This window comes from Pleurodeles waltl, chromosome 3_1 (genome assembly GCF_031143425.1).
Source record: "Pleurodeles waltl isolate 20211129_DDA chromosome 3_1, aPleWal1.hap1.20221129, whole genome shotgun sequence".
NCBI lineage: Eukaryota > Metazoa > Chordata > Amphibia > Caudata > Salamandridae > Pleurodeles > Pleurodeles waltl.
In genome coordinates, this window is record NC_090440.1 from 86,499,595 (window position 1) to 86,524,097 (window position 24,503).

Sequence of the window (24,503 nt, forward strand, 5' to 3'; positions counted from 1 at the left end):
TGTTGTTTTTTTAAAATGGAGAGTGCAGTCGATCATTGGTGCATTAGGAGCGAGAACCATGAGATGGGGGTGCATTCTGAACAAGTCATAATGACTGTAGAGCAGAGGAGACCAAGATATTTTTTTCAAGGAACATCACAGACCAGTATGATCAAAGTAAGCAAGATGTAGGTCTGACTCATGATCCAAGGACTGAGAGACTGAGAGAAACAGCTCCTCGAAAGTGGTCCATGCAAATATGCCTCACACCATGTAAGGAGGAATGGAAAGAAAATTAAGTTTACCTTTGATTTGCTTTTCAATTAATGGAATCTCCTTACTTATTTTTCCTAATTTTGAAGGAATTGTCTGTTAAAAGTGGATAGATCAGAGACACACAATGGCAGGCATATGAAAGTGTGCTCAGGACTGATGCCAAATTATCAAGTTCTGTGTTATATCTCAATCTAGCTTCAGAGGTTCCTTTCATTTGTTCAGTAAGACTCATTGTCAAAGCAGATGGTGACTTTTCTGCAGGGGTGTTTCCTCAATTGATGTAATTTGTAGACTAAAAACAACCTGGAGAGGTGCATGTGACCACTGGACTCATACGAAATTAAAGCTGGGGACCTCTATTTCACTACTTCATGAGTGGATGCATTCAGTAGATGCAGGTTTGGAGAGCAGTATCCATCCCACTCGAAAAGTCTGCAATACAGTAGTATTCAACAGAATCGGGTAGCACCTCAATGGAAACGACAGGGTCAACATTGGAGATTCAATGTCCACATCTGGAGAATGTGAACTTGACAAAGTGTGACTTGTGAAGAGGTGGATGTCACCGCTATCATAAGGATTCTGGTGACTCCTGTGAAAACATATTTTGGGGGTCCATATATGAGACAAATTAGAATTTTATAACCTATTTCAAGTCCACATATTGCCAAACAATACTAAATTATATTTTAAAGTTTAGCAAGGTCTTTCAAAAACAGTTGAAATATGTCTTCTCTGGGATGCCAAAAAACATTAAGATGACAATAGTTTTAAGAGAAACCGACAGCAGTATTAGGAAGCTGAGAGGGAGAGAGGTTTAGATAGAGAAATAGATCAGAGAGGTCAAATATGGAAAGTCCAGTTTCCTACGCGGCTCCTTGGAAGGTGGGCACCTGGGCAATTTCCAATTTTGCCCATGCCTTAAAAAATCTGCCCTGATGTACGAAAAATAGTCAGAAAGCTGGCCTTAGCTGGCAGTGATAGGAGACCCAACTTAGGCCTTATAGTACCCCGTGTTAGAGCCCAATCGAGATATCAGCTATTCTCTGGCACAGGGAGCTATATGAGGGCACTGCCACTTCACTCTACTCTGAATTGTGACTATATTGAAACAGTAACAAAAGCACTCCCTCCTGGGCACTCCATCCCATAGTGGGGTGAGGTGGAGGCCACACACACACAATCTCAGTACTTACCTTGAAAAATATGAGTTCAGAATCCCAAAGTTTTTCTTAGGAGTCCACTGCCAGTGTTGATGAACGCCGGGGTTGCAAGATACCAAGGCTGTTGAATGTTGTTTCATCCTCTTGATTCTTTTTCCACCACCCTATACTTCCTGTCTCTTTACCTAACTCTTGCAGATTCTTTTTCATACATGCGTTCTCCTTTTTTCACAGTTTTCTCCTGTTTTCCTATACTTCTCCTCATCTTCCTTTCTTCCTTTTATGCCTCTTACTCTCTTGCTTTGGGACATAATGTATGTCCAGCTCTCCAAAAATGAGTGCTCATGACTACCATCTGCACCCGCCTGCACAAATTAAGCACTGTACCATCTTCTTCCTTTTACAGGGTGAATCCTAGTATTGTAGCCATCTCACACATATTTTGAACACAGTGTATTAAAAAAACTGCCATTCACTGGAAGAATTAAGGGCCAGATGTAGCAAGCAGTTTTGCCCATTCTGTGTCTATGGGAAAATGTGTTCGTACATATGGCCCTAAATATTTTAGTTATTACAAAGCATTTCATCTTAGAGGCTCTGAAATTCTACTTCCAGTCTGGTCCTCCAAATCATAGGAAAGGGTCAGAGCTCACAGCAATAGGTTTTTCACATGCCACTACCTGTTTACATCACTGCAGTGACTTCCTACTCACCAATATCTTTTGCTCGGACTGCAACTGGCCTCTTCAGTTCTGTGATGAATTTCTTTGCATCCAGGCGGATTTCAATGATGTTGTTCAAAAGTGCAAACAACGGGGCAAGCGGGAAAGAGGCCACAAACAGCGTCACAAACCCAAACTGGATAACTGAAACAAGAGGGCATAGCATAAGGTATAAAGACAATTTTATTTGAGATAAAGGGTCTTAGCAACTCCGCAGTCAGACAATTACAGATTACTTGTGATACAAAAGTCATCCCTCAAACTTTCATGACTCAGAACACCGAAAACAAGACTCCATCTTGGGCTGTGGTCCCTCTGGCGCCTCCTGGTGGCCAAAATAATACAATTCATGACATTATACTTTGTCTAACAGGTTTTCTAGATCAATCGCCCTTTCCTTCTAACCTCAAAATGTACACCTTATGAACCCAGCTGTTCTGTGTCATTTGGCAATGCTAACAGATTCCTTAAAATTCCCAGCAAGGCTCAGAGTGGTGGCAGGTCTTTCACAGCAGCAACAACAGAGGCCAAACACATAATCAGCAGCTGGCACCTTGTTTACACTCTGCTTCTGTTCCTCTGTGCTTTCATTATGCTGTTTATGAATACATTTACTGTTTACATCCCCACTAAATCTGCAATGAACTGTTCAATGCATCCATTTCCACTTCATAAAAAATAATTTCTGCTTCCCTCCCCCACCCGCCATTCTTATATTGTGACTTCTTAGTTGTAGGCACATCCTTCTAAATATCACAGATTCTTGTATTGCACTTTTGCCTTGATTCTTTGAATGTCAGTCACCATAATTATACAAACCAACAGGAGACTGTTGGCCTTTGAAGAGCCCTTCCAGTCTTAAAAACTTAGAATGGAATATGGATGGACCTACCCCCAGCTATGCTCCGGCCAACAGATCAATTCCTCTGCCATTTACCAAACCAGGCATCACTTTTGGCTACAGCATCATCATGGACTATCACAACTGGTCGACCCCTTAGCATTACTCACTCCTTTGAGGTCAAATCTCCACCCACCAACTTCCTAGTGCTGTGCACTGCGACCTCAGGCACGCTTCCACATATTATCCATCATGCTTCTTCGCCCCTAATCAGAACCCCTATTATTGAACTCCCCACAGCCACCCTGTATAAAATATGTGACCCTTCCCATCTAAAGCATCCACCTTGTACCTTAAACCTGGATTAATGAATATATGGTAATCTTACTATTCCCATACTACCTTTGACATCATCAATTCGTATCAGAATCCAAATGCTACGTAGCTGGCATCACTGAAATAGGGTTTGGAAAAAAAAGATATCACTTCTCTCAACAATGATGTTTTTCTTCCTGACTACAAACTCCTACTGAAGAATCGAGAAGGGAAGCAAGAGATGGGGCCTGTTGCGCCATTGACCCTACCTACTCTTTCATCACAGCAGATATTTACTGCTGTCCCAAATACAACCCCATCTTCCTGGATGAATTGCTTCAATTTTCCTTCATCGGCAGATCAAAGTAAACAAAATCACGACTATGAAGGACTTTCTTTCCTCAAGCGAAACCTGATATCGACCCCCTCAACAATATGCAAGACATGGGTTTCAACTAAGTGGTATGCGACCATACACACATGGCTGGGCACACACTGGACCTTATGCTTACTAAAGACCTCAAAACTGCTGAGCTAGCAGTGCAAGAGGCAGATATGGTTTGAGCACACTTCATTTTCCATCTGACTTACAAATTTAGCATACAAACATATTAACCATTATCATAGCTACTCCATCCTCATCCACATCTCTTCATTCAAATCAATAAAAATGAAGTTAATAGTCCAATGTTACTAGTAGTAACTCTTCACATTTAGGCAGAGTTCTCCACCACAGTGACAGAGAGATCTCCCTATGGTAAAGTATAGACAACATTTAAAAAGTCATTAAACATTGAAAAAAATAGTAAGCATATGTTTTTGCAAAATATGACTAAATTAATTTTAGATAATTATTTTAAACATGAGACAGTATTTTTTATAAATGCTACCGCGCTACTAACCTAATTTTGAATTAAATATTCAATGTAAATATATTACATTAAAATATTTTTTAAAGATTTATTTAAAAAATCCCACCTAAATTAAGAAAAGACTTATATCACTAAGTATTAAAGATTACAAAATGCTACGCATGGAATTAATTTATTTTTAAATTAAAGTTACATTAATGTGTGCTGAAATATAAAATAATTTATCATAAACTATTTTTATTATTTACCTATAACCTTTTAAACATTAAAACTAAATGCATATATTTTAAAAAATCAAAAGAAATTAATGTATTTTAACATCGTCTGCTATAGGTTCTATATTACGTCCCTGCTGCCATTATTTTCAACAGGAGGGTGTTGCAATGTCAGTGGTTGTTTGTGTGTGCTTTTGGGTGTGCTGCAGTTCTGAGCTGGAGTACATTTACTACTGTTGTAGTACTGTTTGTGCCCTTTTAGGCTGTACTAGCTTTAGATGTGTGGTCTGTGAATAGCAATAGGACTACTCCTTTTTGGAGGGGTACCTTTCCCTTCCTAAACCCCTCCTTAGCCATCCCTTAACCCTTCCCATTTAGTAATAGTTATTCCCCATATTCCAGCCACTCCCCCAATCCATCCCACATTTAACAATAACTAGTACATTAACGAACATCTCCAAAAGATAGGAGAGATGGGATTTCCACTCATAGGTTTGTGAGTTGCATTATGTAACATCTACGCAGTACTAACAGTAGTACTTTACCTACAACAAAATGCGATTTGTGAATCAGGCTGAAGTCTGTCTCACTACTTTCTGGCTAGCTGTTAAGTTTTGGGATACCTTCCACCACTTCACTAAAGGTCTACCTATGGGTGAGGTCTTGGCCATATGTGGACCTATTGTTTACAATACATAACATTAAAGAGGTCTTGGGGTGAGCTCTTTGCTCATGAGTGGATGGCTTTATTGTCCATTTCAAATGTCTGCTCTTGATGCTCTACTTCATGCTCTTGTGTTCGCCAGGCCCACTTGCATTTGGGTCCAACAGTGCCCTCGCTGAATGACTAGTATCCTTCCACAGCATACTTGGGGATCTCTTTTCTTTATTTTCTTTGGTTTTGTCAATAGGATTGCATGTATTTCTTTGCCCTCCCTTTTCCTCTTTTCATTCCAAGATTGCCAGCCATGTGTACTTCTGTGTTGAAATGTACGCAATTGCAAAGCCTTTTAAAGACAAGACCTATTCTGGCTTTGCAAAGGCTTGTCAAATCAGCAGGCTGTAGGTACATCAGTAGCTTGAGATACATTCATCAAAACATTTTTTTTTCTAAATCCATTTTACTACAGAAATAAAGCACACCATCTCTGTAAGACGGTTTCCAACTATCTAAAAAGTGCACACATTTAGTCAATTAACGGCATGCTAGAAGACCTCTAGCTAGGCTCTCCATTTGGAATTACCATTAAGCCAACACCAGTGACCAGCAGGTGGATAAATGCTCCTGTCCAGTGAGGAAGGCAATAGGTTCTAATGATGTTGGTGCCCACATACATTCATTTCTCTATGGGTTCCGAATCATGTACATCGCATTACCAGAAAGACCATGATCTTCAACCTCCCTTTTTGAGTATGTCTTATTGCCAACGAATTAAAAACTCACTCACTCATTTCCATGTATTCAGGAGTCAAACCAGCAAAAGGCTCCAAGTCATAGTCCATTTCGTACTGTTGCTTCTTTTTCATGTTCTCTTCCTTGTCTAGGTAGCTTTGCCTCTTTGATTTAATGTACCGAATTAATTTTTTCGTTTTTCTGAAATAAAAGATATATATAGACATTTATATACATTTAAATATTTTTATGGATTGAGACATTTTTAAGGAACTTGTAAGAACGTTGAATCATTCTTATGAGCTCAGAGTTGCACAAATAGTCAAAATATATGTAATGGTGTATGTCATAGAACACTAGGTATGAGATTCGTCCACTGGGGCAGGATTGAAACCGCTGTGACGTGTTGCCATAATACTAACATTTGTTATTGAAAGAAGAGAATGAAAAATATTATTTAGTGGTGGTAAAGGAGACACCAAATGAGAAAGAAAGACTCACGCTCTTGCGAGAGTATGTTTTTCATTTTATCACTACGTTACACGTTTGCACTTTAAAATGTGATTTCAAAATGGGGCCCGTTATTGTGAATAAGACTGCATGGCGGCCAAAACGTGTCAAGCGGTAGCAACGAAACAAAAGAGAATATTTTCACCCCGGTGTTTGGTCTTCCTTCCAAATGGATGTTTGATGGAGGGATGTTTGAGCAGAGAAGCTGAATCCACCGTAAGCTGCACGCCCTTGGTTTAGGAAGCATCTTGGCATTCAGCAAAACTTGCGTGCTGATATATATCTAAATCTATATATCTATCAGTGCTAAATTTGTAAATAACAATATGCTGGTGCCCAAAGCCCTCCTCTTAAACAAGCGGCTGCTGCAATTAAATGTGGGAACACAATACTGAAGCGGCGTAATCCTGAAGCCATCTCGGGCCTCTTCAATCCGTATAAAGCCACTCCCTGCCCCTTCAGCTCACTCTTGCAGCTTTCTACTTTATCCCTTTGTGACGCTTTTTAGTTTTTCCCTTCTTTCGAGCATATTTTCAACCCCCTTGCACTACAGGTGCGTCACTTTTTATGACACGCTGGCGGCGCAGAGTGCAAACCCATATCTATGAGGCCACACAAAGCCACTTTGCATGGTTTTTCATGGCCTTGTAGAAACTATATAAGGCGACGCAGCACAAGTCGCTGCACTGCCTTAAACTACGTCAGGGAGGCGTTCCATGGATGTTGCGCTCGGTTTTCCCATGCAACACCCATGAGTTTTGACAAAATCCCAGATTTACAAAGATCTGTAAACCCGGGAATGTGTCAAAACTGCACGCCTCCCAAGAGCAGGCGCAACGCAGAGAAAGACCTTTATTTCTCCTTGTTGTTTCCTCTATCTGCGTGTTCTGCAGCACACATAGAAAGAGAAAAATGTATCTTGGGATTTTTTTGTGCGGGAAGGTGCTTCTTAGTGTACAAAAATAATCCTGCCAACAATGCAGACAACCTTCCACCATGGTGCAAGGGTGCCTGCATTGGCGCTAGGCAGCAAATTGTGCCCCAGCACAGGGGGAAAGGACAGAAATGCACGGTATCTTGTAAATATGTGCATTTCCGCCCTATGTCAATTCCTTGCAAATATGTCAAAGGTTACAGGGACGCTCTAGTTAGGTTCAAATTTTAAAGGCTCAAAACCATAGAAATTCAGCAGTCATAGTTATACTTATCTTAGAAAACTATAACTTGTGCCCTAAGGTAACTATAACTCAACCCGCTCCCTGGGCTGATTTTGGCCCCGGGGACCCCATCCCCAGGGCCCTGCGAATTATTATAAGAGGAGGGGGACCATGCAATGTCCCCTGAACCCCCATCACAGGCCAATTTTGGCCCAGGGACCCTATCCCCTTGGGTCTAGCCAAGTATTGAAAGGGGGAGGAGGAGCCACACAGCCCCCCTCTCTGGGTCAATTTTGGCCCTGAAGACCCTATCCCCGGGGCCTGGTCAATTATTAAAAGGGGGATAGCGGTGATGTGACCCCCATCCCCAGGTCAGTTTTGGTCTGGGACCCCATCCCATGGGGCCCGGGTACTTATTCCTGGGTGCTCTGGCTCCACCAAGGGCTCCCAGTTTGCAGTCTTGGGGATACCTGGAGGAGTCAGCAGTCCCTTCTGGCTCCCCTCCTTCAGTGGGAGCAGCACAAAATGCTGCTCCTTATGTCTGGGAGTGATTCTTTCATCTGTTTTCCTGCCCCCTTGACAGCGGGCAAGAAAACAGATGTAAAGTCCGCTCCCAGCAGGCAGGAGCAGTTTTCCTGCTCCCGCCCGCTAGCAGCGGACTTACAGTTTGCTGTTGCTTGGCAGGAACTGTCATAGCTCCTGTCAAGCGACAGCACACTACTATATCCAGAGGGTGGGCACCTCAGAACATAGGGAAATGAGCATAGGCCCTCCTTTCTTATAGCAGGGCGTTCCCTGGGGAGGTAGTGGTCCCCTGGGCCAAAAATGGCCCTGGAGTGGGGCTGCTGGCCCTCTTCCCCTTATTGTAATTGTGGCTGCCCCCAGGGAGGTCATGGTCCCTGGGGCTGTAAAAGGTTGTGTGGCCCCCCACCTCATAATGTCACATTGACCTGGTCCGGCGAGGTGGCGGACTACAGGGGCCATATCGGCTATGGGGAGGGGAGCTGCATGCATTACCCTCCTCATATTAAATGAATACTTATGCACTCAGGACCCTGCCCACCAGGGGGTTCAACTAGAAGCAAGCACTGGGGACTGTGCTTGCTTTTTGTTTTTACTTTTCAAGGGAATAAAAAAAAAAATGCTTTTTGGCCAGGGGTGGGGGGTATTTGTGGTTCCTGCCAGGCTTAGGGAGTCAAAGTATTCCTACCCTGCACCCTTCTCTTTTTTTAACTTTTTTTTTAGGACTGCTGAGTCCCAAAATGGGTGCCAACACTTCCTGGTTGAAGAATTGGCAGCCAACCAGATATCTGCATGGGATCTGTCAGGTCCATGGAGGAGACATGTCCCTAGATATACAATTTAGCTTTTTTCCATAATTACTCGAAAACTACTAAGTGGATATACACCAAATCAATCAAAAAGAGCTCTTTCTGGGCCAAGAGCTAGTTTTCTGCCGAATTTGGAGCAGTTGCGTCCAGCGGTTTGGGCTGTAGTTGTGTCTAATATCACTATAGGAAATTGCATAGGAAAGATGTGTTTTGGGACTGCCCCCTTTTTCTTGGTCCCCGCTTGATGAATCATCCCAAAACTCTCAAGACAACAGCTGAACTCCAGTGCAAACTAGTATTCTAACTTTTGTGAAGATTTGTCAAACTGCACCAAAGTAACTGACAAAACAAAAAATGCTTTTCCTAAGGAAACTAGGTTCTAACTATAACTACCTATTGGTGAATGATAGTATAACATGCTTCTTTTTAGGAGCTTTCTGCTAGCCCTCTTCATCCATTGGTCCTTTTGCCCACTGTAGCATACATCACCCAACTTGACTCACTTGACCCACTGGCTAAGTTCACTGTGAGCGACTGCATTCTGCACTCTAACAAGGGGCATATCCCTGCACAAAGTGGTTTCCTTCAGAACAAGGCACTACTATAGCTTGTGTGCTTTTTGAGACGACAAAACACACTTGTTTTCAGAAAATGTTTTCATTTTATACTGTTGAGGGCCCAGCAGCTCAAGAAATAATAGAATTTAAAAAAATGACAAAGCAATACGAGCACTGACAAATACAAAAGGTTGTCAGCTAAAGTCTTTGCCTTGCCTTTGCTTTGCCAACTCTTGATTATTACTGTAAGTTTGAGGGCTGAAACGGAGTCAGTGAGGATCTCACTGTTCTTTAGCTTTAGACCACAAATTTTGTTTTTGGGGTGGAGAGAAAAGGGTAGTGGACAAATATGGTGGACAATACTTGTAGTGGACTGTGCCATGACACAATGAGCTAAATTTAGGCAAGGTGCTTCTCATTTCTGTGGTAGCAAACTAAAGACTAGTCTCTTCCCTGACTCCAAGCAGCTAGGATTTGGTCTGACAGACTTCTGCTGGGTTGCCTTTAGACTGGTTGAAAGTTTGTAGAGTTACCAAGGTGGGGGCTGTCAAAATGGTGTATGCAGTCAAGCCCACTTCTCAACCATGATTTGGAGCATAGAGCTGCAGCCAAGATCACTGTTATATTGCGCTTTGTAGTAAGGGATCCAATCTGCAATCTATTGTGTCAGAGTGTTTTGTAGTAAAGGGTCCAAGGTGCAGTCTTCTGTGTCAAAGTGCTTATTAAAGAGTTCCATCTGTAACCTAATGTGTCAAGAGTGCTTTGTAGTAGAGTTCAAGGTGCAAACTTTTGCGTCAGAGTTGGAGGAAGGCAAAATGAAAGTCTAACCCTCCCCTCAAGATCAGAAAGATGCCATAGAGAAATAGTCACTGACTTCGGGTAAAGCCCCCCCCCAACATGGGGGAGTGCGGCCCGTTAGGGGATGGGCCGCCGAGGCCCGACACTCCCATACGCACTAGTTGTGTGAGGGGCTGGCCAGGGACTTCCGCCCTCACGCCTCGTGAGGCGTGGGGGCGGAAGTCGGTTAGGGTGAATCGTAGCGGCTGCGTTGGCCGCTAGCTGGTTTCAACTGCCACATACCGTTGGGGGGATATTTAAGGGCCCCCCGAGAAGGCTCGGCCTTCTTCTTTTGGTGGCGCGGAGGCTGGAGCTTGCGGGGCCACGACAGGTGAGATACGGTTCACTTGTGTGGTCCAATGGTGGTTCAGGACAGGAAGGGATCCTGGCAGAAAAAGATTTATTGTCACTGATTTGTATCTCATGTTTTTGTAAATATTTATGTAATGTTTTAGTAAAGTGATTTATGACTTTATGCTAGGAGAATACTAAAGGTTGTGTTAATAAAAAAAATCTTCCAACAAGTAAGATTGTCGGTCTGCGTATTGCTGGTGGTGGGGGTGTGGGCTTTCTGGCGGTCTCCGGATCCTAATGTGCGAGCGTGGCGTTAAATACTGGTGGCGGATTCTGTTTGATACCTGGGGATTTTCTGGTAGCCGTGGCCTGTTTTGGAATCAATGCCGTCTGCCGGAAGGGTGTGCCTTGATTTTCTATTCCATATTAGCTGCATCCTGTTTGTTGAGAGTGCAACAAAACAGAGGGCGGCACAAATCGCGAGGGTGGGGGAGGAACCTTTGTCTGTATTTCATAGGAAAGGTGACTCAACAAGACACAACAATGAGTGGGAATCATTTCCGTGAGACTTAATTAAGTAGGCTTTACTGAATTGCTCTGTTTCAAGACTTTGTTTGCACAACACATGTGACTTTTGCCAGTCATTGTTTTAGTTGTGAATTAGCTTTCTGCAGGAAAGGGGTGCAGTGGTCATGCAAGCAGAAAGACAAAAGCATCACACTGTTTTCAATACAAGCAGAACATTCTATTGTTTACTAACTCCCTGTCAAGCAACTATTTGCTTTTTTCTACCCTCTAATATTATTTTTAGTGGGTAAATATAGACTTTCTAGAATAAAAGCACTATTTCTACCATAGTTTCAGAAAAATATGTGGAACAACGCCCCCTTCTATTTCCTTTGATATATTAATGACCATTAGTGAACACATAAAAGTTTGCCCCGCCAAATTACTTTAGTTCATTTAATCCCAAATTGTCTCCCGCAGAGTTTTCATATTTCTATTAAGATACCATCATTGGACTTGGGGTATCGAACCATCTACCTAAAGAAGCCACTAACCTGGCCAACCCCAGCAGATGGGACGCAGGACGCACGCCATGGTGCCTGGCAACCATAGAGTTTTCATGTTTGATATAATTTCTGAAGACTTGCCAAAGCTGGACTATTTCATATGGTTTCAAATACGAGTCTAAGAAACCACGTCAGGGCATGGGGGAGAGGCATGGGGAAGAGAGACCAGTACTTAGTTATCAGTAACAATTTTCAACCCCCCCTTCAACCTTCCCCCCCCAAAAGCACCTTGAGACCCTCACGGTGAGTAGCGTGCTCTATAAATCTCTTTGATTGATTGATTGATTGATAAGAGTAATCTTTTGTGCCTCGACCCAAAAGAGCAAGCAATCATCGAACAAAAGGGCCGAGGTGTTTTGTGTAACAAACCAAATAACAATACAACTAAATAAATTCGTGTCTTAAAGGACTATGACAATTTTAAGTTGGTGGTCCCTTTGTATAGACAAAAGAGTGAAGTTGTTGGGGAGCCTGGTCAACTTTTCTGCGACTGACAAGGGAAGTATTTAGTTAGAGCAAGAAAATGCCATTAGGACCAGCCTGGAGATTGCTTATGATTAAAGCTCCAGTGGGGGAGGGTGGGGAGGGGGTAGTGAATTCCAGGCATACAATTGTAAAAGCTCTATGTGGGACAAGGCAGCCAGATGAGATTCACCAATAAGCTCTGGTTACAAGTTTAAATGAAGAGGTGGGTCATGGTGGCGATTGATATGTGGGATGAAGTGAAGGCCTTGTGTGGCAAGGGCTCAATAAAGTAGCCTTGGGTTTGCAGGTGAGCCCCACTGAATATCTTTTTTGGCAATTGAAATGCTATAATTTTGGCACAGTAGTTCAGCTATTTCATGAGGCTGCATCGCGGGCTTCACCTGGTTCTTCCAAAACTACAAATATGGCGTTTTTGTGTGACCAAAGACAGATGTCTGATAAAAGGAATGAGATCACGAAAAATAGTTATTCTAGGCAAGTTTTGCCCTGGACTGGACTCCAATCGTTGTTACATCAGCTAGAGTACCCCCTCAACTGGTGAAAATATTTACAATCTTCTTAGGAACACACTCATTAACTGTGAAATATAGGACTGCTGCAACAACCTGCTTTTGATGAGGACCTTCTCAAACCCCTGTATGGCAAGCTATGAGCAAAGCACTTTTCACCCCATGTTTTGAAGGAAGGTTTAAAGAACAAGGAAACTCCCTGGCAGAAAGAGCTCTTGCAACAATCCTCTGACAGACTTCAAGGTTCACGTTCATAACAGAAGGTTGGATGTCTTACATTGTTTTTCGTTCCAGTTTTGTTCTTTAAGATGCCAAATATAGAATTTTAAAGGGAACAGCAAGTTTTCTACTGGCAGATGTCTCAAATCCAATCCCCGAACAACTGCTACACTTTACCCGTTCTCTTTTACAACATCACAATTTGTTGCTATGGTAGAGTGGTTTGTTGTTATTTTTATTTGCACTTTTGCAATGCACAATCTGCTGTATTATTGCATCCCAGCACCAGGGTCGGACTGTGACAGAAAATGCACCCGGATACCAAAACAAAAGTGACCCCAATAAGTGATTTGGAAAGCCAAAAAGGGACTCATGTTTGAAAATCAGGAGAGCTTTGAACTTGTATAGCAAGGTATGGAAAAATGCACGGAGATGTGCTTGCTGCAAGCACTGTTTCTTTTATTACCAAGGAAATAAACAATCAAAGAGGTCCGGCAGACCATAAAATTGTCCCACAAACAACCAGAAACCTGCTCACCATTGACCTGTCAGACCAGCCCTTTGGGCACTGGCTAATTGCCCTATAGGCCAGTCTGACCCTGCCTAGCATCTTTCAGTAGTTCGGGATATGACTGTCTATACATTGCCATTGAACACCACAGCCTGATTTGATTCTGGCACCAGAAATCCTACGAGGTGTTTGGAGTAACAATCCACCAGGGATGAATTTAAAGGAAGTGAGGCAGACCTCTCCACTGCCCTCCAGTACTACTGGTTAGCAATCAGTGAATCCCAGTGCACCTACAAGGCATTTCGATACCTTCTGGTAACCATCCCACAGGACTAGAAAAGGAGCGGTGGATCCCAAAAGTTTTGGGTGGAACCATGGTGAAAAGGTCTGTGTGACAGCAGAACCATTCACCAGCAATGGTCAGAGCCTCTAGCAGAGATCAGCTCCTCACACTCTTTTGCTAGTAATATGTGCTATGCCAGTGAAACTCTCGGTGAACAGCTGGCTATGCAAAGCCATTAACACATGTAAAGCGGTTGTGCGTTCCACCTAAAGTAATACCTCATCAGTTCACATCTATGGATTATGCACACAATTTTCCAGTTGTTACAGTTGTCATTACACATAAACATAGAGTAAGTCACTAAATTCTGTCTGAATGTTCCATCTTTTCAGACAAAGCTACCTCTAGGGTTCAGTTTTGTTGATAATCACTGTTACCAAAATCAAGATCCAAATTCTAAGTATCCTTATGAGACAGGGTGTGGGGGCGCTGCATAGCAGTCTTAACAGTTCAACATTGAAGCATTCTCAGATGCATGACATATGGCGTCGAAATGTGGTGAAATGATACGAACTCATCATTACATGGCCCAAAAGGAACATAATAGGGATTTATGTAGGTCTACTGGTTACTAATCTTCTGACATTTCCTAGTTTGACCGTCAGCATGAGCCCAAACATGTTTGGCTAAAGTTATATTAGTACAGGCAACGCTGGAAGAGAAAACGTACTAAATGTTGATAGTGTGCTTGTGGCTGTGGTCTGTTTCGCAGACTTTAAGCTGCACAAGAAATCAAAGTCTAGAGTTTCAACTAGAAAGAACAGCTGAGCACGTAAGCAGATCAATTTCCTGTCAGCTTAACACAAGCTTAAATGTATCTTGACTTCAAATTCAATCAATCAATCAATTAATCAGGAATTTGTAAAGCGCACTACTCATCTGTGAGGGTCTCAAGGTGCTGAGCTGGTGGGGGGAGAAACTAGGGGGAGGTACTGCTACTGCTCGAACAGCCAGGTCTTGAGAAGTTTCCTGAAGGTAAGAAGGTCTTTGGTCTGACACAGGTGAGTGGGAAGAGTGTTCCACATCTTGGTGGCTAGGTGCAAGAATGATCTGCCGCCGGTTGTAGTTCTGCGGATGCGTGGGACGGTTGCAACGGCGAGGTCAGCGGAGTGGACATGCCGGGTCGGGGTGTAGGAGAGCCGTCTGTTGAGGTATTCAGGTCTGGTGTTGTGCAGCGCTTTGTGAGCGTGGGTGAGGAGTTTGAAGGTGATTCTCTTATTGACTAGGAGCCGGTGCAGGTCTCTCAGATGGCCTGTGATGTGGCAGTGGCGGGGGATGTCCAGGATGAGATGTGCGGAAGCGTTCTGGATGCGTTGCAGCCTCTTTTGGAGTTTGGCCATGGTTCCTGCGCAGAGGGCATGGCCGTAGTCCAGTTTGCTGCTTACGAGGGCTTGGGTGACTGTTCTTCTGATTTCGGAGGGGATCCATTTGTAGATCTTTTGGAGAATGCGGAGGGTGCTGAAGCAGGAGGAGGAGATGGCATTGACTTGCTGGGTCATGGATAATGAGAAATCCAAGATGAATCCTAGGTTGCATGCATGGTCGGTGAGAGTTGGAGTGGCTCCAAGAGTGGCAGGCCACCAGGAGTCATCCCATGCAGAAGGGGTGGAGCCGAAGATGAGGACTTCCGCCTTGTCAGAACTGAGTTTGAGGCAGCTGTTCTTCATCCATTTGGCGATGGCCTTCATGCCTTGTGGAGGTTGGTCTTGGCGGAGTCCTTGGTGAGGGAGAGGATCATCTGTGTGGCGTTGGCGTATGAGATGATGTTGAGGTTGTGGGATTGGGCGGTGTTAGTGAGAGGGGCCATGTAGACGTTGAAGAGGGTCGGGCTGAGGGACGAACCCTGGGGTACGCCGCAGATGATTTTGGTAGCCTCCGAGCGGAATGGGGGAGGTGGGCTCTCTGGGTTCTGCCGGTGAGAAAGGAAGTGGTCCAGGCCAGGGCTCTGTCGCTGATTCCTGCATTGCTGAGGCGTGAGTGTAGGGTGTGGTGGCAGACGGTGTCGAGTGTGGCCAAGAGGACCAAGGGGATGAGGGACGCAGTTTTGCCGTTGTCCAGTATAGTTCTGATGTGGTTGGTGGCGGCGATGATGGCAGTTTCGGTACTCTGGTTGCTGTGGAATCCGGATTGGTAAGGGTCCAGGGTGCAGTTCTCCTCGAGGGAGTGAGTTAGATGTCTGTTGACAACCTTCTTGATGACTTTTGCTGGGAAGGGGAGTAGGGAGATAGGCTGGAAGTTATTGAGGCCCTTTGGCTCTGCCTTAGGTTTCTTGAGGAGGGCATTGATCTTGGCGTGTTTCCAGCTCTCCGCGAAGGTGGCAGACTCGAAATTAAAGTTTTTTTTCCAGAAAACACGTTTTTATGGTCAAGGTTTATCTTAGATTTATCCAAGACTATGAACAGGTGTAGCACCTCACCTGCAAGACAGTGTGATTGCCATAGCTACCATCAAAGGATGATCTTGTGGTGGGAGGAGGGGAGGGTACAAATGCCACTTTGTCTAGGGGGCAAGCGTCATTGTACCATCCCTGGTTGCTGCATGCCTATCTATCATGATTCCCTTTGATTAAAGGATAAGTAAGGAAGTTCTTCTAATGGATCTTGTTAATCATTACATGAATCACTTGGAGTCTACCATCAACTTACCATGAACACACAGAAAAAATAGCCACAGCACACATGCAAATGCTTCACATTGAAATCATACTACGTTGATTAATTAAATAACTATAATAAACCATTTGAAAATTTGACTTTGTACCTTTGGTGCTTTTGAAAATATTTTTTTTAACTTATAGCAACAAACAAAGAATGATGCCAAATCTGGCACTGTAAACTAATGAATATTTCCTGCAATAAATGTGCATGAAAAATGCATGGGTAGTTGGTGGAAATAAGCAATACTAGGTGTGTGTTACCAATAGATTAATCACATAACTTACGGTATGCCAATTTCAAAAAGGTTGTTCTGGATCAGCTGCTTTCCCAACATGATAATGCTCAGCTGGATACATAGTTCCATGAGGCATCCACCTGGGGCACACTACACACACAGAGAAGGGAGAAGGTTAGCTCATATATGACTACCATGATGGGCAAGCTCTTTAACTCTAGTTCTTTAACATGCCTTACTTACCTCCTCCATCCTAAAAGACTGGAATATATACACATAGTCTCCGGGGCGACCTACAAACCTAAAACAGGAAAACAATGATTAAAAATGGAAACCTACATTGTTTCTATGAGACAGGGAACTACATGTCAGAGAGGAAGATTTGGCATAGCTGTACAGGAATTAGTGAGTAAATGCGTTGATAGGATTGTTAAAAAAAGGCCATGCCCACTTCATGGACTTTCTCAAGCCTTTGAGTCCCAGATTATCTTTCTAATACCCCCCCCCATGTTGGAGGTATCTACTGATATTAGGGTGCTGCAAGTTAATAGGTGGGCAGGATCTATGTTTCATGTTGTTATCCCCCAAACCACAGCCAAAAAAAGTAGAACTCGCACACCTGCCCCCTTATTTTCTACCCAGATTCTTGCACTTAAGAAAAACTGCAAGTGTATGGGGCACATTTGGCACAGAAATTACAACACTGATGATAAAACTAAGTACCTGGAAGTCCTGAAATCTTATCACAAAGTGTGTTATGTAGCACATGCTACTTACCGCAACAATAAAATCTGCTATGCCAACAATCCAACTAAGGAGCTATTTTAGATAGTTGATCTACAGATAGATGTAATGATATAGCTAACCTTTTTTGACAAGGTAACAGATTTCTATGCTTCTTTTGATGCGTCCCTGGATGAAAGTGTGCTTCCTGTGGCTGTGGGAAAAATAGGTATCTCCACCACCCTTGGAGTCATTTACTTTACTTGAATGTCAAAGCTTTGAGCTCTTGCTGAACTACATTAAGTCAAGATCTACATCTGATCCTGCACCCTTGTGCATATTAACTTGGCCGGGAAGCACTCTCTCCAATTTGGATGGCCATTCTTAATATGTCTATAACCCAGGCCTTGGTCCCCACTTCATGTAAACACACTATGGTGGTTCTGCTCTCAAAAAACCTACACGTGTTGCGTCCAAGCCATAAGATTTTCATCCCATTTCTCTCTTTCCAGCTACTGGTAGATTTCTGTAAAAACATAATATTTACCAACTCTAGTCTCACATTGAATTCAGTAATCTTCTCAGAGGCTTACAATTTGAGTTTCGACCAGGTCACAGTACTGAGTCAGCATTGATACGGGTCACAGAACACCTCAGAGCAACTCTAGACACTGGAGACACTGCTGCATTAATCCGTTTGGTTCTCAGTGCAGCATTTGATATGGTGTCCCATTCCATCTTCTTCACCAGCTGACCAACACCGAGGTTAGGGCCATTGTCCTTTAATGGTCCCGCTCTTTTTTCACAGAGCTCACTGGACCGACCACGCCATCGCCCTTTACGAAGCCAAGAGAGCAGCCATCACCAACCACATCAACACAGCATCCAACCACACAAAGCAACTATTCAAGATTGTAAAGGATTTGCCAGCTCTCCTGCCACAGAAAATTCCATCCTCCTCTACCAAGAACTCCCTCTCAGACTACTGCCACAACAAGAGAACTACTATCTATAACAACTTCGATCCCCAACACTCCATCCCCAGTCTCGACAATAGAAAGCAACCATAGAGCACTGACTGAATGCCCACCACCTGGTCCTCACTCACTGCGCATACCACCGTGACCATCCCCTTATCCATTTACTCTGGGACACCCACCGACCCCTTTCCCACCACCTCTTCAACCTCGGCGCCAACCCTACCAGCACTGAACATCCCCAACATCTCCATTTCCACAGCAGTCTTCCCAGATGAATGAAAACTTGTAGAGGTCAGACCCCAACTGAAATAGCACTCAACTGACCCAAGCGACCTCAGAAACTACCGACCAATCTCCCTATTCTCCCTTTCCCGACCAAATTACTTGACAAAACCATCAACAAACAACTCACTGAATACCTGGAATACAACCAACTTCTCGACACATCACAATCTGGATTCTGTGCCAACCACAGCACCAATATCACGCTGATCGCTGCCACAGATATCAGAGCATACCTTGACCACAGAGAAACTGTGGCCCTGATCCTCCTCGACCTCTCAGCTGCATTTGACACCATCTCCCACCAAACCCTCATCAACAGACTCCACACCGTTGGCATAAAGCAAAACGCCCTCAAATGGATCACAACTTTTCTCTCAGGATGCACACAGAGCATCCAACAGCCTCCCTTCTCCTTCACACCCAAGGACATCACCTGCGGGGTACCCCAAGGATCCTCCCTCAGCCCCACCCTGTTAAACATTTAAATTACCCCCCTGGCAAACGTTGTCAGATCCCACGGCCTCGCCATAAGCTACTACCCTGACAACCCTCAGCCCCAGTCTTCTGCAGTGCCATGACAGACATAACCAATGGATGAGAGACAGCTGGCTCAAGCTCAACGGCAGCAAAACAGAAGTACTTCTCTTCAGTAAGAACTACTTCATATGGGACCACAGCTGGTGGCCTGCAGAACTCGGACCTATGTCCATACCAACAGACCGAACATGCAACCTCAGCATCATATTTGACAGCCAACTGACAAAGAAACAACAAATCAATGATGTTACCTCCTCATGCTTCCACACCCTCTGTATGCTCCACAAAATCTTCAGATGGATCCTCATCAACACTGGAAAGACCATCACGCAGGCCCTCAACACCTGCTGCCTAGAATACTGCAATGATCTCTTCACTGTACCACCCAACTCCTCAAAAGACTATAGACCATACAGAAACACCACAGCCAGACTCATTCAAGGCCTCCCCAAATAAACTCACATCACCCCCCACCTCAGGGACATCCACAGGCTCCACATCCAGAAGAGATGTCAGTTCAAGACCCTCATGCATGCCTACAAAGCACTACACAATGAAGGACCATCTTACATCAACCATTGACTGAACTTCCACCTGGAAGACACCTGTGCTCCGCCTCACTTGGCCTCGCACCCCGCATCAACCGCAGCTGCACCGGAGGCCACTCGTTCTCCTACATTGCCGCCAAGACCTGGAACTCCCTTCCCCTCGACCTCCAAACAGAGCCCTCCCTGACAGAGTTCAGGAAAAAGTTCAAGACCTGAATTTTCATCTGAAACATGGCACCTAAGGGCCCAGAGACCCCTGTGGGTGACAGCACATGCTCTACAAATACCAACTGACTGACTGTTTGATTTTCATGAGACTGAACTTTCTAAGTTACCTCTAGCTCTTCAACTTCCTCATGTAGCAATATAGTATTTAGGGGTCCTTCACGGATCTTCCCTGAATCCTACATTCTTCAATGTCTATGCTCGACCCTCAGCTAACATTGTAGAGTCATTCAGAATTTCTCTATTCTCTAATGTTGATGATACACAATAAATTTTCTCTCTGTCTTCTAACAGAGGGTAATTGTGGCTCTGAGCTGAGGCCATGCCTCATGACAGTAGCCCAATAGATGAAAATCAATTGTTTGAAGCTCAATGACAAGAAAACTAAGGTTTTGGTTGTGGGTAATCAACCTCACCTCTGGAGCCCATTGGGCTGTTTTGATCCTTCCTCCTAAGCAAGCTGTTAAAGATCTGGCTTTTAGCCTTTACAGTAGACTCATGATGGATTCTCAGATTAATAAATTATCTGCTAAGTGCTTTGGGCTTCTTAAACTTAAATGCCTGCGAACAAAACTGGGGGCTCTCCCTGCTGCTGGTCAAAGAACTGTCAGACATTCTCTAATAACATCACACCTGGATTATTGAAATGTTCTCTCAGGGGGTGTTTTGAAGTCTCTGCTAAACGGACTGCAAATTGTGCAGAATGCTGCTGCTAGACTTCTATGCTCGGAGTGTTTCAGTTTCTACCCATCTGCATGAGCTTCATTGGTTGACAATTGAGAAGTGGGTTAAGTTCAATGCACTATGATTTATGTACAAGGCTATGGAACATGGAACCACAAGGCCCCTGTATACAAAAATAGTTAGGTCACTTCTTACATCCCGAAACGCTCCCTTCATTTGGGCCTTGTGGTCATCCCTTAGGTGAAATTGGCGAGGCAGGGAGACTCCTCATTCACATTTTCACGTCAAAAACTATGGAATATGCTTCCTCTCAGAACTGCCACCTCCCTGGGGCTTTTCTGGAAGAAAGTGAAGTCTGTTTTTCTGGAGCCCTTTCTATATTTCTGTATTAACAGTGGAAACCCTTTTGGAAGTAATGTGCCATATAATGCAATAAATACTAACAAATGATAATAAAGGAAATGCTTAAAGCACATGCATATGACAAAATGCATTAAGATATTTTTCAATATATATTGCTACTAATTGAAATTGTGAGAGTGTGTGTACTTGTACATGTACTTAGTTAGTAGGAGGCATTCTAAAGTTTTGCGACATCTTGGGGAGTGGTGATGCAGTCCTTAGTAAACGCTGTTCAGATGTGTTTTTTAATATGAGGGTGATGCTATGACTCGGCCCACTGCTTGCATACATTTGACTGATTCATGAGCTCAACAGAAGATAGTACTCAGATTGAGCGAAGGAGTTTAGATGGGCTGGGTGTGGGATTCAGGACATTTCAGATGTGTTACAGATTTTTGTCTTCATGTTATAACAGATTTCCACTGAATTATCATAATCACATTTTGCTGTTTTAAAATTATGCACTCAAAGCAGGGTACGTGGATTTCAAGGGACAATTACATATTTGTAAGAAGAATGTGCGATTTGCTACATGGGAAGTAGAGTGCTGTAGGGTTCGTGGCTGCAAAATGACAGCTCTTGAAAGGATAAGCCTAATATAATTAGTTGGCTGCATTTTAAACATTCATAACGGAATCCAAAGCCTACAACAGAACTGAAGAAAGTGTGTCAACACTTCCTATTACCACCACTATACCCTTGGGGTCACCTTTATCTTTGAAAGTATGAAAACAGACAAAGGCAAATATGATCTCAGAAGTTTACCACTTTACATAAAATACAACAATCTAGGTTACTCACCGCCCCTTGAAGAAAGCAACATAAAATATGGGCGTATAGGCATTGACAAACTTTAGCAGGAAAGCCTTGAATATTAGCCTTTCTTCAAATGTCTTGTCTGTTTTTGGCACCTCTGCAAAACATAAATGGAAACCATAGTTCACTTTTGTATCAACCATCCTGTGTTCATCTTCATAGATCAATAGCACATGTATAAATAGCCTGCCTTGACTTTTGGAACATTATCCCCAAAAGATAATGAGATTTAATTTGTTAGGAACTCTAAAGGTTGATACTGGTTACGTATAAGGTTGATATCCCTCAAAAGTGATGGACATTATTTCTATTAAATAATTTAACGAAACATTTCTTTAAATTCTTGTGACGTCGATTTCAGTAGTCCACAACCCCTCCTCCTCTTCAGCAGTAAGCATGCTCAGCAAAATGAGTTAGTTTATGAAAGATTTAGAAAACGATGCTCAAGAGAGAGAAAAATATCGAGACCTTCATGAGGAAGGACAAGAATTGATGAAAGAGTTGCATTGACACTTTATTTGTTCACAAAGAAGAAGATACAAGCCAAGTGCACTGTGAGGTTTCATTTGATTTAATCCCTTTTATTACCCATACACGCGTCCGAGGAAAAGAGCAACACATGAGATTGAAGGCAAATCCAGGTGTCTGGTGGCAAAGAATGCATGACAATGTCAGAAATGCCTGGTTGTGATGTAAAACCATAAAACCTCTTAACCAAGTGGTCAAAATTGATTCTTGAGGACTAGTTCACCTAGTGAAGTTTTGGGTGAGGGTGATTAAAGTGGTTTCTGCCTCGACCATGAGCTCTAGAGTGTATTCTTGTGGTTGCTAGGTAGGTCCTTACAACCCAAAGTATAGGTGAGAGAAAGACACTAGTGTCCATTTTCACCTCCTTATCTCTTCTTGTATGCTGCAAGAGATCGGGGAGTGGACTCCTTCAAGTATCAAAAATATTTCACAGAATACGGCAAAAAATTTTATGACTTTTGCGGTCAATAATACTGAAAGTATCGCCCTCAGAATCAGTAATGAGGGGTTGGCTAACATAGGAAAACATGCAAACTGGCTAATGGTAGTACTTGTCTACAATTTTAAAGAAATGTAAATAATGGAATGAAGTTATGGACAAGAAAGGATGTACAAGTTAGAGAAACATCAAACATTCCTATGGTCAAAGAACAGAAAAGAAGAAAGTGTTCTGTGGTATGATTAATGCACTGACTATCAGAACGGAGGGCTTTTCTTTCTTTAGGAACTGCATGTTTCAGCAGCAATATCCATCAGAGAAGATATGTTACAAGAAAGACAAAAACTTGAGGGAAGAACAAGATCTGCAATGCACTTCTATGGGTGACCAATGCCTTCTCAAGAAAATGGTGGATCACCATACATGTAACATTTCAAGTCAATAAATGAATGAGTGGTAGGATTCTCTTACCCATTAGAGTCAGCCACCTGGCAATGCACCCATACACCTCATCCAGAATAAGGATAACCACTAGGTTGATGATCACAGCTGTGGCAGTGACGGTAACTCGAACATTCGACCGTGCCGACGGACTAGAGCTCATTGCTAAAGCTGCAGCAGTGGAGATCCTGTATATGATGACGCCAAAGACAATGGCAAACGTAAGTCCAATCTGGGGGGAAGAACACAAAACATATCTTACAAAACCATCTGCAAAGAAGCAGTTCTACTCTTTTCACTACTTTCATATATTTGGTGCACAAGCTTTATCAATCGATGCATCGGTCAATTCTTCCATAAGCGCGACTGCACAAACTTAAAAACTGTGGCTTTCTATAGAAACAGATGAGATTAAATGTAGAAGATGTACTTTTGCTACAAAAGCAATAGATTCGAATGGCTTAAGGAAATATCTAGAAATTATGACACTCTTTATTGGTCATTTAGTAGAGCTGCAGCGTGATTTAACTTGAAGCTACAGATGTGGGTTTAATCCATTGTTCTTTTGCTCATCATGCCGTCCCAGTTTGGACCCAGCCATATGCAAATCAGTCTTCACCCTGTTCACCATGGGAACAGTCCAGCCCAAACTGCCAGGCCAGGTCACGGGGGGTGAGTGGTTAAAAAGTTCCAGCACTCCTTCCATCATCCTTTTGTGTTGCTAAAGTCACCCTTTTGTGTTGCTAAAGTTACCTTGAAGCTAGTTAATAACACTAAGTAATTGGATCACACACAAATCATGGCCCAGAAAGGGGAGGATATTTACTGAGAGCAATTGACAATAGCTTACGTTAACATTTGATTGTTGGGAGCTCCACTTAAGCCAACAGAGTGGCGCAGAGCCAATAATGGTGGAGGTAGGACATCCACACTGAGAAAGGGAAACAAACACTCAAATACAATGGGATTGGATAAATGTACACCAAAACTGCGACCAGGACATGTAACTTCCACCTTGGGACAGGACACTAGGGCCCTCATTACGAGGGTGCACACTAGCGGTCCGATCTCCACATTACGACTGTGGTGAAAGCGTCACGGTCAGCCTGACGGCGTCGCCACTTTTAGGCCACCCGACGGCCTGTCGGTGCTGGCAGTCTTAATCTACCAGGGCAGCGCTGCCTTGGGGATTATGACTCCCATGTCGGTCAGCTTTTGCATGGTGGTTCTACTGCCATGCAAAGGCTAGGAGAGACGCAGTGCCACGGACAGCCCTGTCACACTTTTCGCTGTCTGATTTAGAGGCAGTGAAAAGTGCGATGGGTGCTGTCTCACCCGACGCACTACAACATTGCTCCCAGCTTGATTACACGCTAGCGTCAATGTTGAGGTGAGTTTCC

The 24,503-nt window shown here is 43.4% G+C and overlaps 1 protein-coding gene across 3 annotated transcripts in view; it reads right to left on the bottom strand.

The window, feature by feature from the left end:
- Nucleotides 1-24,503, bottom strand: part of ANO1 (anoctamin 1) — a 616,593-nt gene that overhangs the window by 43,926 nt on the left and 548,164 nt on the right. For all 3 annotated transcript variants that reach the window (XM_069221899.1, XM_069221898.1, XM_069221900.1), the window contains 6 exons: nt 23,134-23,335; nt 21,681-21,792; nt 16,739-16,796; nt 16,545-16,645; nt 5,832-5,977; nt 2,132-2,284 (listed from right to left, as the gene is read on the bottom strand). In XM_069221899.1, the coding sequence (XP_069078000.1) occupies nt 2,132-2,284; nt 5,832-5,977; nt 16,545-16,645; nt 16,739-16,796; nt 21,681-21,792; nt 23,134-23,335 (772 nt within the window). The remainder of the gene's footprint in view (nt 1-2,131; nt 2,285-5,831; nt 5,978-16,544; nt 16,646-16,738; nt 16,797-21,680; nt 21,793-23,133; nt 23,336-24,503) is intronic.